The 14,555-nt window shown below is 40.5% G+C and overlaps 1 protein-coding gene across 1 annotated transcript in view; it reads right to left on the bottom strand.

Annotated features, from left to right (window-relative positions):
• LOC128918091 (complement C4-like) overlaps positions 1-14,555 on the bottom strand; it is a 51,258-nt gene that overhangs the window by 23,972 nt on the left and 12,731 nt on the right. The window contains exons 8-20 of the mRNA XM_054221974.1: positions 13,679-13,784; positions 13,400-13,523; positions 10,988-11,103; positions 10,061-10,228; positions 9,168-9,365; positions 6,644-6,835; positions 5,150-5,299; positions 4,592-4,718; positions 4,155-4,226; positions 3,180-3,380; positions 2,286-2,397; positions 1,989-2,059; positions 1,059-1,198 (exon numbers count right to left, since the gene is read on the bottom strand). Coding sequence (XP_054077949.1) covers positions 1,059-1,198; positions 1,989-2,059; positions 2,286-2,397; positions 3,180-3,380; positions 4,155-4,226; positions 4,592-4,718; positions 5,150-5,299; positions 6,644-6,835; positions 9,168-9,365; positions 10,061-10,228; positions 10,988-11,103; positions 13,400-13,523; positions 13,679-13,784 — 1,777 coding nt within the window. The remainder of the gene's footprint in view (positions 1-1,058; positions 1,199-1,988; positions 2,060-2,285; positions 2,398-3,179; positions 3,381-4,154; positions 4,227-4,591; positions 4,719-5,149; positions 5,300-6,643; positions 6,836-9,167; positions 9,366-10,060; positions 10,229-10,987; positions 11,104-13,399; positions 13,524-13,678; positions 13,785-14,555) is intronic.

Raw genomic sequence — 14,555 nt, 5'->3', positions numbered from 1 at the left:
AAAAAGAAAATAGCAATGCAGACATTTTGCAAGGCAGAAAGTGATATTCACTTTGCTCCCCTGAATTTACTATTCTCCATTTATAGAATGGGAAAACTTTTTTCACCAAGAAGTGATCAAATGCTGGCACAGCTTCTCCAAGGAGTTTGTGGAGTCTCCCTCCTTGGAGATATTCAATGTCTGACTGGACAAGATCCCAAACAACTGCTCTAACTGGACCTGCTCTGAGCAGCAGCTGAGACCAGAAACGTCTGGAGGTCCCTGCCAACCTAAATTGTTCTATGATCCTCTAGTCTGTTAACATTCATCTACGTTGACTAGGGCTGTGAAGGTAAATCAGCTAGTATTTCTTCATTACACCGAATTTGCAATATAGTTTTGGCCTACCCCTGAACTACAGGGAAGTAAGAAGGATAGTACATTTTTATACATCCCAGCTCTATACCATTCAAGACAGTTCAGAGATGCTGGTCAAGCAGAGCTGCCTGAGAGGTGGGAAGAGATGAAAAAAAGAACATCAGCCTGAGGATGATGGAGGCTTTAAGCCCAGTGACAACTGTGGCCATATGCAGAGCTGGGTGCGTGTCACATGCAGACAAAAAGTGGCTTTGCATTGTATGTACAATTAATTTTGTGGCTAATTTATTGGATTGTGGGCTCATAATTTACCCCTGTATCTTGTGTACTTGCTTTATCAGCAGCTGGATGTTGTCTAGACTGGCAGGCAGCAAAAAGTATCTGGTTGTTTCAATGAAGGGGGAGAAGGTGTACTCAAAGACAAGGAACTTGCCTGTGTAATATGGTAAATAAAATCTGTTTTATACAGTAAGTTTATACAGTAAGTATACAGTAAGTTTTACACAGTAAGTAAAAATCTGTTTTATACAATTAACAAGTAGAACTGGATCCTGTCCTTGGGGAGACTTTCAAAATGGGAGCACGATGTCTGGGCTGTAGGAGGGCATTGAAAGGTGATTGGGTTATTTACATTAAAATATTACATAGCTATACATCTAGCTAGCTAGATGTGTATAGCACAGCAGTTGTGGTAATACTACCTGGAGATCGTTGGGCAGATAGTTGTAAACCACTGCTTTTATTTCTACTTGTTCATGTCGTCTGACTGAGTACGGTAATCTCAGGGATACAAAAAAGTCTTTGAAAACTGCAAAGGTGTGGGGGTCAGCTACGCAAAATCCTGGGATGGGAAAAAAACAGAGTTAAGAATTACACACTTAACATCATCTGATAAAAAGTTAAATGTCTAATCAAAGCTCATTGCCTGGGCTCCCTTGAGGTCAAAGGCAGGAGATGGAGACAGGCACCTTCAGGGAGCATTTCAACTCACTTGTACTAGAGACCTGTCGCAGGGGTAGATGAGTTGCCTTCTGGAGTCACTGCTACGGTATTTGATAGATTAAATTTGGGAGGAGTATCTGTAGTTTTTGTCAGTGAAATGTGGCCCAGCTTTCCTGCAAGGCCACACAAAAGCAGCACCTGGGAACCTGGGGTCACTGGTATCCAGCCCTTGCTGATCCTCTGCTAGTCTCCTGGAGCTCTTCTCTTCTCTGGCTTTCCAGAGACCAAAGACTTTCACGCTTCTCTGAGATGGCCATAACTTGCTCCCAGAATTATTCAAATAAAAGTGGTGTTATTACTGCCAGCTTTCTTGTGGTTTCCTGGCCATGTGGAACATAAAGTGAGATGGTTTCTAGATTTGAAAGAATGGGGGACAATTTTGATTGTGTAATCCACCCTCCTTCAGAGCCCATTATGTCATTTTTATAAATATATATCTATCCCTTAAATTCTAGCTGGACTTTAATATGGCATAAAAGAAAGGTGTAAATGCCACGATCAAAACACTTTGTGTATTTTAGTACACCCTGTCTCACTCTGTCAACATAACATTGTATCTCTGTTTTAAAAAATATACATTCTCTATTTATCCATACAAAGAAACCCAATAAAATAAACAATACTTATACCTTTTTGGGGAGATATGCTTATTGCCTGAACTTCCCAGGTAGTTATAGAGTCAGGAGCAAAGTTTTCCACACTAAGAAACAGAAAATAAAATATATTAGGAAGGTTGTATAAATCACAAACATTGTCATTTGTTGAAGTTTGAATATTGTAAGGGAAAAAATATTCCCTTGGTTGTGGAGACAAAGCACTTGCAAATATTCTGAAGTCCTTTGTATCAGAAAACACATAAAGATGATATTTATATACATTTTACTGTACTAATTTAGACATATTAATCCAGTCAGGTAATACAGTACCTATGGTTTCCAGGGTTTTTCACTTCTTCAAAATTCCACCACCAGCTCTCAGGAAAATAACTGCGCAAGTTGACAGAGATGTGATCAAACACTTCTTCATGATCATCATAGTCTGTAAAATAAGAGTGGGGTTTCTGTTCTGAAGTCTTTGGCTGCTGACCTTACACTGTCACGCAGGGAGCCAGTTTGTGAGAGAGTTCAATAACTATATGCTGCCAAACAAGAAAATATTCCTTTTTAATAGTGTGTAGCAAAGATGTTCCCACCCTCTCATATTTGTGATAGACAGAGCATGAAAGGCGAGCTCTGGGAAAAATGGTAGCAGAAATTATACTTTGAATATGGTCATTTTCAACATGTAATATTTTTTTGTGTGTGTGACATGAGCTCCCGTGTGATCAGAGATAGACTTTGGGGAGAAGAAAGGAAGAAAGAGACAAAATTGTCCCTGGCTGAAGTGACCTCTTCTCATCAGTTAGTGTTTTGGAAGTACTTGAGTGTTATAACAGTAGTACCACTAATAAAATAGTTATGAATCAGAGATCACTCAGAGCCCTGAACAGAGACAGCCACCCCCTTCTCTGCTCGGCTGTTTGCAGCCTCCCAGGGTGCAGGCAGGGCCAGCAGCTCCTCCATAAGGCTGCACTGGGTCCAAAGGGGGCTAAAGTGATTCCTTTTCTCACCCCAAGAAGTTACCCCATCCCAGTCCCGCTTTTGCAGCGTACGGGTGTGAAGATGCAACAGCGTGTGGGTCCCACCCTATAGCGGGGCTTACTGAAATGGTGATGTGAAAACTCCCCCCCTGGCCCCACAGCATTAAATGCCCATTAACCCTCCCTTGCCACCATATGAAGGGTATTTTTCTTTAGACAGTTGCATGCCACCGTTCTTTACATCGTGCCAAGCCCACTCTGATCCTCCGCTTCGCCTTGTTCCTGAGGGCTGTGGCTTTCTCACAGCAGTCCCGGAAGGCTTTTCTGCATTCAGGAGAGCCAGGCACCTTTGTTAGCCTTTTCTCACAAGAAAACCTCATGGGATTTAATCTCATGCCATCTTCACAGCATTTTAGTAGCTCAGTGTTTTGATATTTGCTGGCTGCAATATAATTAAAGCCCAGAATTAGTGCTGTGGAATTAGCAATAAAAGCAAAGGTGTTCATCATGCTCATTCCTGTCATTCTTTGCAGTTAATGTTAGTCAACATTGCAACAGTCTACCTGCAGCCGGGGACCTGTTCTCCATCCTAAAAACAGTTTATGAAGACAGGAGGAAATCATAGGCCCTGTGTCATCCTAGATATTCTATTCCAAGCTTTCTTTTCAAATTCAGACTGTGAATTAAAAATATCTCCTTGGCAGGCTGGAATTAGACATCTTAATAGAAATAGCCAGTGTTGTCGTTCTTGAATAAAGAGACCGATTTCAAAAGTAAGGAAGATCCCAGCTTCAAGCCTTCATGTCTTCTGGCAAGGAAATATCAATTTATGTAAACTTTTGTTTTTTTTAAATTTACACCAAATATTATACTATCATCTCTCTTAATTGGAGCACAAAGTACCAAAGCTGGCACAACTTCAGAGTAGAATGTCAAGAAAAAGAATCTATATAACATTTTCTGGCCATACAAATAATTTTGAAAAGCTTTAAAGCCATGACTGATTCCATGACGTGGTATCGGGATAGATGATCCATCAGATCACACGCTATCGTATACACACTTGTGCTGGGTTATGGCACTTAATGCAAGAACTGAGACTATGAATATGTTAGTATCCTTTATTATCCTATCAATTCTTAACCCCTAGGTCCAAGCCAGTTCCCTTTGCCTCCCCCTGCTAAGCCTTTCAGGCCACCCCGATGAGCCGACATACCAATTCCTGACATTTTCTGCTGAAAATCCAAAAATCTCTTCTGCCTTCTGGTAACCTGGGGGCATTTATAGCCTGGGAAAGCAGAACAGAAGAGCTTGGTCATCATACTATGACAGTAACGCTCTGATCATTCAGGCCATTCGTGGAAGACCCATCTTAGGACTCATTCACAGAAGATCCTCATTTTGCCGAGTTACCTTACAGCCCTAGCCAACTGCTGCCTGCCCCAGCTGAGCTGGGCACCAAAGGACCAGCAGCCAAGACCGGGGCTGTCTGTGCTGCCAGCACCCAGTGGAAAAACAGAAGGAGAAAAATCCACAGGCAAGGGAGACCTTACAATATCATGAAAAAACGTTCCTGATTTTTAAGCAATCGGCCTCCCCAGATGTGTAGTGGTCTTGTACAAACATCTAAAGTAAAGGGCAGATTGCACTTACCTTCCCGAACGTCGGATTTAATTGTGTCTGATAAAAAGGCCAGACCAACATCAGTAAAAACTTGAACACTATTTGCACCACCCCCTGCAGAACATCCAAGATCATACGAATTCATAGCATTAAATACCTGCCAAATAAAATAGCATAGATGGACTATACATATCTGCAAAATCTTGATTGTTTATTTGTTTGTTTGGTTTTTTGTATTAAAAAAATAATTGCTGCCTTTTACTTGCAGAAGTAACACAAACTGGTGGCACAAGCTGCACTTGGAAACTGAGATTAAAGCTGAGGGATGTTTTAGTCGGGAAATACTTTCAGTTTGTTTTTTTTGTTTTTTTTTTTTAAATTACAAGCTTGTCTACTGTAGCATGGCAATCTCCATTTAAATATATAGTTCATCCTGAATATATCCTAAATCGTAAAAGCAAAAACATTTTCAAGTTTAGCAAAGCTATGATTGAACAATTAATAGCCGTTAATTACATTTTAATCGTCTCATTAGTCATGGAAAATTTTGCTTGATTAGTGGATATTTTCTTTTTACAGATATCTCACTTTTTTGGCTGTAAGCTTATTTTTCTTGTTGAGAATAAAAACTGCTTTATCAACCACAGCTAAGGCAACTGTTCCAGCATGGTCCGTTTCAATCAGTAAATTGATGTTGTCTGTCGGTTCGTATTTTTCTTGTTCTGTTCTCACTTTAATCTAAATAGAAAATATTGAAACAAAAAATGTCACAGTTGTTAATAAAAAGTAAAGACTCGCTGAATACTGTCAGCTATGTCTGTCAGCAGTTAGAGGCTGGGGAATGATCCTGTTTTGCTGTGTTTCTGCCTGGGATCCTCTGTTCTGGAAGATGTAGATGCAGATATCTCCCACAATGTGGGGGGCTAAAAGAAGTGTCTGTGCAGGGTATTGGTTGCTGCCTTTCAATGACACTTAAGCACCAATGGAAATTAAAAGCCTGTGTAAGGGGTTTGCTGAACTAGGGCCTTCAACATCATTTTGTTGTTTTCCAGTGGAAACAAAATCGCCAAGAAATACAGCAAAAGACTAAATAATGTACAAAATTAACTGACTTAAACCACTCTGCAATAGTACTACCTCCTTTCTATTTCACACTTGAATTTTTTGACTGGGTTCAGATCTGGTGCATATCTGATGTAGACACTTTTGTGGTTTAAGAGGCAGTAGCCATGATGATTATGAAATTCATACGGAATTATTAATAGAAATGCCAACTTGAACGTAACTGGGTATTGTCATCATATGAATGAAGAATTGGCTTGTGTATTAGAGATGGATAATTTCTCTTGAAAACTTTTTTCCCAATGGACTATCACATTCTTTTTCCAAAATAAATACTTTTTAGGAAAAAAAATATTTAGATGACTGATACTTTTCGTATTGTGTTTCAGTTGTGTTTCATGCTTTTGGGAAAAATTATCTTGTCTTATTTTTTTGTTTTACATTATGGTACCAAAAAGGAGGAGAAGAAAGGTGAAAGAAAGGCTTAGAGGGACTCCTATTTTGTCCACACTTCATTTTCTAATGTGAACATTTTTTAAGTGCTTTTGAAGTGCTACAGAATCTCAGGAAATTACTTTTATCAGGAATGAAAAAGCTTGAAAAATCATGTCAAATTCCTTTCCCCCCCCCAAATAAATTGCTTTGCTTTCTCTCATGTGACACACCTCACTACAAAAAGAAAAAGTTGTGAAGACATTCTGCCCCTCAATGATTCTATTGGTGTTTCCCTGTGGATTTCTAATATATAGACACTTGCAGAGGGTGATTTATCTGTATGAAACTATATTTTTCATCTCCTTGAGGTGCAACCTGTCCTATGGAGGAAGGCTATCTCTGCCATCACTCCTGGGAGCCTTTACCAGCTCTATCTTTTAGCAAGAATCCTGACAACTTCCTTTTTCAGTAAAAATGAAATGTCTTTCAGTTTCTAACCCCAGGCCTGCACTTGCTCTGCTGATGCCCCATGTTGTTGCTTTTATTTTGGAATACAATAACAGAAGCTACTTGCTTTGAAAGTACCTTTCCTTCACAGACATCCGTAACGTCCACCCATACCGAATCAGCAACAATCTCTTGACGGCCCTCGTTTGCAATGAAGTAGTAAGCTAAAAAGCGAAAGGCAGGCACCATCTTCTCAGTGATTTTAAGGCTTATTATTTTGTTTGAGGAGGGGACCCTTCCCAAAAGCACAGCTTGCCCCTTGGCTACCACCTGCAAGGCAGAAACAAACAGAAATAAAATCTTGTGAATACGCCCTAGACAGGGCATTAAGTTGTATAATTTTATATAGATATATAGAATTTTCTGAGGTCATTTCCATTTAAAATTTATTCTTTTCTAATGGCATTTAATAGTTTTAATTCCCGACCTGCATGCCAGTAGCCTGGAGGAGACCGGCACGCAGTGCCTCTAGCACAGGAGTGTGGTGGTAAGCCTGTGTTGCACGGGTCCTGTGGCCCAGGTTTGAACACAAATCTACCACTCTCCACCCAGTCCTACAGCTTGAAAAGGTGGTCCCAGGTGTCAGTCTTATTTTTGTCTTCTACAGTAGCAGGTCATCAGCTTTATGGAACCTGTAATCGCTACTGAATCTTTCAGACGATATGGAAGGGTTGGAGCAGGACGTTTCACCCAGAAAGTATCATTCAGGACGAAGTATCAGACTGGACCTTTAATGATTTTAGCCCATCTTTCACTATGTAATTCCTTTCTTCCCATGTTATGTTAATTATATTCATGGGTTGTCAGAGGAGTGGAAAACAGACACAGCGGCAGGACTGAGAGTGTTCTTCCCTGAAAAAAAATACATGCAGCTTTCCTAAACGCACAGTGAATGGGCTTCAGGAAGAAACAAAGACGTGCTGCAGCCTGGACTGAAAACCTCACTGCCTTCATTTAGGTGACCAAAGTCTGGGAGAGAGCCCCACTGCTGAGCTCCAGCAGCGTGTCCCACCACCCCTCCCACACACCCTGCCTGCCCAGCACTGCGTCTTCCCAGAGCCTGGCAGCGGCAATTCCAATCCTGTGCTAAGTCATCCAATGAAAATAAATCCCCAAGCCTAAATTTGACTCCTAGTGATACAATTATTGCAATATATCAGAGTCCTATTAAAAATAAATGGGAACTGGTGCCTGTGGTACTTATCATCCTGGGAAATTTAAGCTGCCAAGGGAAATTAGGATGAAGAAAGGGAGAAGGGGATTAAACACATTTGACATTCAACAGATTCACTCCTGGGATGTATCCATGAACACACTTGTCTCCTTCAACAAAATAAATACTTTGCATTCCTGGTCCCAGGCTGAGCAGGATTGTTTCCTCACTTTTCCATCTATAGAACTGTTTTTCAGACCCAATTTCAGTATGCTATTTAGGGCCACAACAGACAATGCCTTCAATGATCCTTCATGATATTATTTGTTGGAGATAACACTGACCTATCTGTTAACTAACATCATGTGCATATAATATGGAGCCATGTTAGTATAAGAATTATGTTTTATTCATGAAATAAACAATGGTTAACTATAAAAGGCATTTTCTGGGATATTCAAGGCCCCTAAAATATGACTAGGTTTTCTAGTTGCAGGGACAAAATCTTATGTATATGTATGATCTACCCACAGCAAAGTGGGCAGTTCTGTAATAGCTGAAATAAAGGATGAAATAATATTGGCTTGTTACGAGGAAAGAACACGGATTGGAAGGAGTGGGAAAAAACGAGGTCTGGATTAAGAGAAATCAAATTGTCATAGATAGAAATTATCTGTCTAGGATTTCAGCCTTCAAGGCTGTCAGTTTAGTATCTTTCAAAAATATCCACATAATTATGCAGACAAACATATGGACCTATTTGCTCTAGACTGTATTAGAAACTACAGATTAAAATTTGTACTTATGTGTCCTTCTTCAAAACAAAAATTTACGAAGATTTGTATATTCCATATCCAAAAATATATGCAAATATATCAAAATAACAGAATCACAGAACAGTTTCTGGAAGGGACCTATGGACATCTCTACTTCAACTGCCTGCTCTAAGATGAGCCATCACCAGTGTAATCATAGAATCATAGATTCTTAATCTTAATTGTAAAATTAGATCAGACGTGGTTTTCTCTAGTTGAGTGTTGAATGCTTCTGAGGATGGCAATTCCTTAAACTCCCCGGGGAACCTTTTCCAGTATTCCATTCATCACTAGTGAAAAGATTTTTCCGAAATGAACCTGCCAGGGCATAACTTGCAGCCTTTGTCCCTTGTTATACTGTGTGGCACCAACTAGGAAAGTTTGCCTCCATTATGTCTGTAATTCCTCTTCAAGTAATTTTAGGTTGCTATTAACTCAGTCTTAGCCCCTTCACCAAACTGTACACGCCCAGTTCCCTCAGCTTCTCTTGGTAGGTCAGATGTGCTAGGACACAGATCATCTCGGTTGCCCTTTGTTAGACCTCCTCCGGTTTCCCATGTATTAGTAAATAGGTAGATGTTCTGGGTTATATAATGCCTAAAAGAAATTACTGATATGCTACTATATGCTTTACCATATAATAGAAATAGTCAATCTTTCCACTGCCGGACTGATGAATATCATTCAAGGTGATGTGTAAGGTATCTCCAGGTGCCACAACAGTATGCGGGATGCTGATGCTGAGGTAGTTCGGGGAAGCAGACTGGTATCTTTCAGCTCTGATACTGGTTTCAGGAGATTCTAATTTTTCTTTTCCCTCTTCAGCCTTTACCTGTCGGGGAAGAAGAGGACAGGGTGAGTAAAGTGTCCCTCGGGAGTCAGTATAGTCATCCTTAATTCATATCTTCCTAGGTTATTCAAAAAATGCTGGGAAATGAGATGAGTCACTGCTGAGACCTCATTAGCATAACCTGGCATCAAACCCCATGAATTTAATTACTTCATTCTCTCACCCTATTTTTTCTTTTGCTGTATTTGCTCTTGGTTTTTTTTCAGCCTTGGCTTTTTTTCTATCAGGGTTCACTTTGACAGCTTTTTCCTGTTTTATATTGTGAACAAAACTGAACCCTCTAAGTGTCCAGATGTAGCCTGTTCTTTGCATTTCTTAGGACCTTTTCCTTCACTTTCTTCTCATAATTTTCTGTCACTTCTCATGTTGATATTCCTTACAGTCCCATCCTCCATGCCAAGAAAATGCACATCCGAACCACAGAACAAGCACCGCTACCACCAACGCATGGACCCCCAAAGCTCTGATGTCCTTCACTTCAGTGAGACATCCCCCAGGCCCTTGGTCTCTCTAACATACCTTACACAGTCTGGGCAAAGCTGTGCAGGTGGTGTAAGAAATCATGTTCCACCCTCTGTGCTAGTTTAATGAAAACTGATCGTCCTCACAGTTGTTTGTAGTCATCTTATGAGTTTCAGCAATATATTTTTAAACATGGATGTTTGGTTTCTCTTTACCATTATTTGAAGCATCTGAGCATCTCCAGGGATGTCGAATGTAAACGGGATTAGACCATCTTTATTAGAAAGTGCGGTCTTCTTCATTGGGGGTTTTCCGGGCAAGGTAACAGTAGCAGTGACAGGTAGAGAGGCAGCAGGAGAGCCATCAATCAAAGTGACAGATGCCTAATGGAAAAACATGTTTTTCTGTTACTTCAAGGAAATGCCTGGGTTTAAAAGATGCCCATGAAAAAGAAGCAATTATTTTTATAAACTGAGAAGAAATACAAAACTGTGCACATTAGTGTGTGAAAATATGAGCTTTGAGAGAAGGGCATAGCAATTGATTGGGTCTGGACTCCAGCTAAGGCAAAAGTCTGTGAACACAGATTAACAGCTGCACCAGATTTTCACTTAGAATCTACTAGATCTCATCTAATCCCAGAGATATTTGTCTTTAACTATTATAAGGTAAATACCTAACTTCAACTCTATGTAGAAAACTCCATAAAAAACCTCAAAGGTGTGAAGTTTAAGAACTCAAAAACTTAAATGCATTTTTTTTAAAACAGACAATACTGTGTTTTAGTTTTCAGAATTTTAATTTGATACAGGCTTAATTTGATACAACACTATTATTTTAATATTTTGATAAGGAAGTGAGGAAAAGACTGCTACGTGTTTTATAAACCCTTGTAGTGCAACAGGGCACAGGTGACTTCCAGAACAGAAACGCAGCTTTTTCTGGCTTCAGTTTCCCTCCTCAGGCCCTGTGTGTACAGGAACAGGATCAGACACACAAACAGTAGCTCTGTATTGGACTTATTCCTGAAGGACTCCGTCCTACAGTGCTCCCACTGAATTAGATAAGGATTTTATAAACAGGGCAGATATAAATCCCTTGCTATGGAGACAAACAGACACAGTCAGCTAAATGCTACGTACCACAACAGAGAAGGGGGCTCCAGGCACAAAAAACTTTTTGGTGTTAGACAAATCAACAACATAAGGAGATTTCACAAACTTCACATTGCTGAGTTCCTCTTCCCTCATCTCACCACCTGTTAATACCAAACAGTATGTGTTGCTATGGGAGCAATAGCGATGTATTTGCACGTTGCCACATCATTTCTGTTTTCAAGATTAATTGCATTTTTATCAGTGTATATAAAGAAAACTGAAATACGATCCCTCCCCAAAGAGCTTCAGTCCTGAGAAGAGGAAGAGATGGGTACAGGCGGTTGGGGACACATGCTGAGAGACAGGGCAGCACCAGCAACGTGCGACGTGTGTGGTGCTCCAGCGAGCCGGCACTGGCAGGTGTGCACCCTCAAGAGCTCAGAAATGGAGCCCTGCGAAGTGGTTTGTTACTCATAAGACAAAAACTCCCCTCTAACACATCGATCAGAACAAGGTGTCTGCAACCACAGAGTACACTGGTGCCACAGGAGCCACCGCAGCTATGCATCTCCCTTTCGAGCTGTCGGGGCTTCGTTCCTGGGGGAAGGCTACATCGAAGTCCAACATAAAAGTCTCTCATAATCAGGAGGGGGATGTGTACCTTAGATCTCTAATTTTCTGAAAGAAAGTGTGTTTTTTTTCATTTTTGGGAGTTAATATCACCTAATAGTCTTTTCTGCAACTTCGCATCCACAAGACAAGCTTGAGCATCTGCTTCCCATCTAAGTTTCTTCTAGTTCAACCACTCATTCATCTAGTTAACTTCTAGTCACGCCACTACCCATAACTACTCCTAAAAAACTCAGCTACACAGCTTGCTTTAAAATAAGTGCATTAGAGATGTACTTTCAACGTCCTTATTTTCCACTTTATTGACACTTCAAGGTTGAGAGGTGTCAATAAAGCCCACTAGCCTTGCCCTGTCATGCATATAATTAATACCAAACCCAGCAAGTACACAGGTGTGGAGGCAGCCTGCTTCTCTGGTAGAGAGCACACCACACCATGAGATCTTACACCCAGCATGCTGGTGTGGTAAAGGAAGGTCTTTCAGCCCCTTTTGCTCTTACAATAAATACTGCGACACTAGTGCATGTAAGTACCTATAGTACATTGTATTGAAGAACTGCACAGCTGCAATGCATTTGACTTAATTTTGGGATTCTAAGGAATCCTAATTAATATTCAGGATTTTTAGTATTCTAGTAATTCTAAGCAAAGTAACTAGACCCCTTCTATAGCCAATGGGAACAGACATCTCTGGCGTGCAGTTTAACCCATCCATTCTCTAGACTGACTGTACAAAGTGCTTGAGCTCTGACTAGTTACCTTACTTTTAGATACCTAAAATAGAAGGCATCAATCTCTCTACAAACAACAAGAAAAATCTTGCCCATGTTGGAAAGGTCATCTTCATTGCAGGTTCAATTTCAGAGGTCAGCACTGAAGTTGCGTCTCTCACCTCAGCCTCGTGTGGCTAACAATAGCACTTGTTACAACCCAAATAACCCATCAACCACTGCATCCAATTCAATGCAGTGCTCACTTTTGGGTACTCTAAGGTATCTGGAACCTACTCGATGTGCTTAGCACTGCTGCAAGCAAATATCAACACAAATCCCTTGTAATGAACTGTGGAAATAATTATCTGTCCTCTAGGAAAACAAAGGCAAACAGCCACTGAAAAACTTCTGGATAGGCATGCTCCAGGCTCATGTCCCACATGAACAGCAAGAACAAGCTATTTGGACTATATTGTACTTGTGCATATGCCAAGTATCACAGTCTGATAAAGCTGTGGGAGGGCATAAAAGGACAAGCAGGACTCACAAGGGCTAGATCCTCCTCTGCATCGCACTGCAGCTGTGGTACATATGCCTTACCTTTAGACTGACGGCTTAGCCAGCTGAGGTACAGAGCAAGCTAGGATACCAAGACCAAGTAATAACTTTGTATGTATGGAAGGAGTAGATACGACTGAGGCAAGTCCTCAAGGGGAGCAATTTATTTGCGTTCATACAGGTGTCTGGTGCAGCTTCAGACAGACAGGGTATCTTAGATACCCTCACAGGACTGTTTAATATGAGACGGACCCTATAGGTGAGTACTTACAGGAGACCTGAGGACTTCTGGAGCAGCAATGGAAGACCACACGGGACTACATAGGGCATTTAAAGCAGTACTGGACATTTGTGTTCAGACAAGTGAATCCCACCTGAGATGAAGTTTGTGCACAGAAGGGGGTCAGATGAAAGAGACTGTCGTGGACTACAGCAAGAGCAAGCTTTGCAGTGGAGATTGGTCCAGTGGGACAAGATTTCCCACACAAAGAATTACACTAGAGAAAGATCAATGTAAATATTGCAGACTTTATCAGCTAAGGCATAGTGTACTCACTTGCAGTTTCTACAGTGGTAACAGCAACATATAAATGAAACCCTTCCAGAGTGGAAATACTCTTTCTTAATTTCTCTTCCAAAAGTGGTGTATTTAAGGTAACTTTTACTTTTCCATTTTGAATCTAAAACATAAGTGAAAAAAAAAAAAGACAACCCTTTACTGGTTTGTTGCATTAGAATTAAAAAATTGTTGCTTATAGCATGACTACAGTATTACAGGGATCTATATTTCAATAATTTCTGACTATATTCAGAAATATTGAACTCCAGTACTTACTGGTAGCTGTTGTTCCAGGCCTGGAATAAAGACTTTTTTGTCATTTTCATCGATTATGCCAAATCGTACATACACTACACCTTGAATTCCTTTCCCATAAGAGTGTCTTTGGAAGGAAGAAAAGTGAGGAGATGAATCATTACATTAATAAAAAGCAAGCATAAATAAGGCTAATAATTTTATGCTGAAATAAAATTGATCTATCTGTAGGTGTCCCATCTGTAACTAATAGCTCAAAACCAAAAAGCAGTCCCATTCACTGGTAACTCAAACTTGAAGACTTTTACTGGTCTGTGTACAAACTATTGCTTTCAAATGCGGGGAAATATATGGAGTAAATTACATTGGCAGAATCACATGTGGAGACGTGATCTGACAAAATTTACACCAGAGTAATTTAAACATATTTTTTTAACAAATTAATGAGAACTTTAGGGAGCTCTCACACAACTCACCCCCTTCACAGGGAGCAAGGGAGGTATCCAGTCCACTTAGCTTGGATGAACAGCTAATTCCTTTTTATGAGACACCTCACGAGCAGAGCATTCAAAATAGGGAGCCAGATAATCATCTCAGGGACCGATATTTGGTACCTCTGAAGACCTCCAGAAACAGATCCTACCTGCTGACATTTTAATGCCTACATTAGGTAGAGTAGACACCCTCCGCCCCACATCTCTCCTATAGATTTAGGTAGTATAGCATAGGGACCTTTCGTAAATGAAATATTTGCTAGATAGCTATCTGGCCAGAACACCCCTGAACTCTCCATGTAGGTCATGGAGACTGAGGATAGGACATGTTGTTGCACCTGGCAGACTCCTTACTGAAGGAAAGCCTGTCAGATGGCATCCTCCTGCGGCACAGCATGCAATGT

This window comes from Rissa tridactyla, chromosome 1 (assembly GCF_028500815.1).
Source record: "Rissa tridactyla isolate bRisTri1 chromosome 1, bRisTri1.patW.cur.20221130, whole genome shotgun sequence".
In the NCBI taxonomy this organism is placed as follows: Eukaryota; Metazoa; Chordata; class Aves; order Charadriiformes; family Laridae; genus Rissa; species Rissa tridactyla.
The sequence above is the reverse complement of the archived record's forward strand: the minus strand, read 5'-3'. Positions and strand labels throughout refer to the sequence as shown.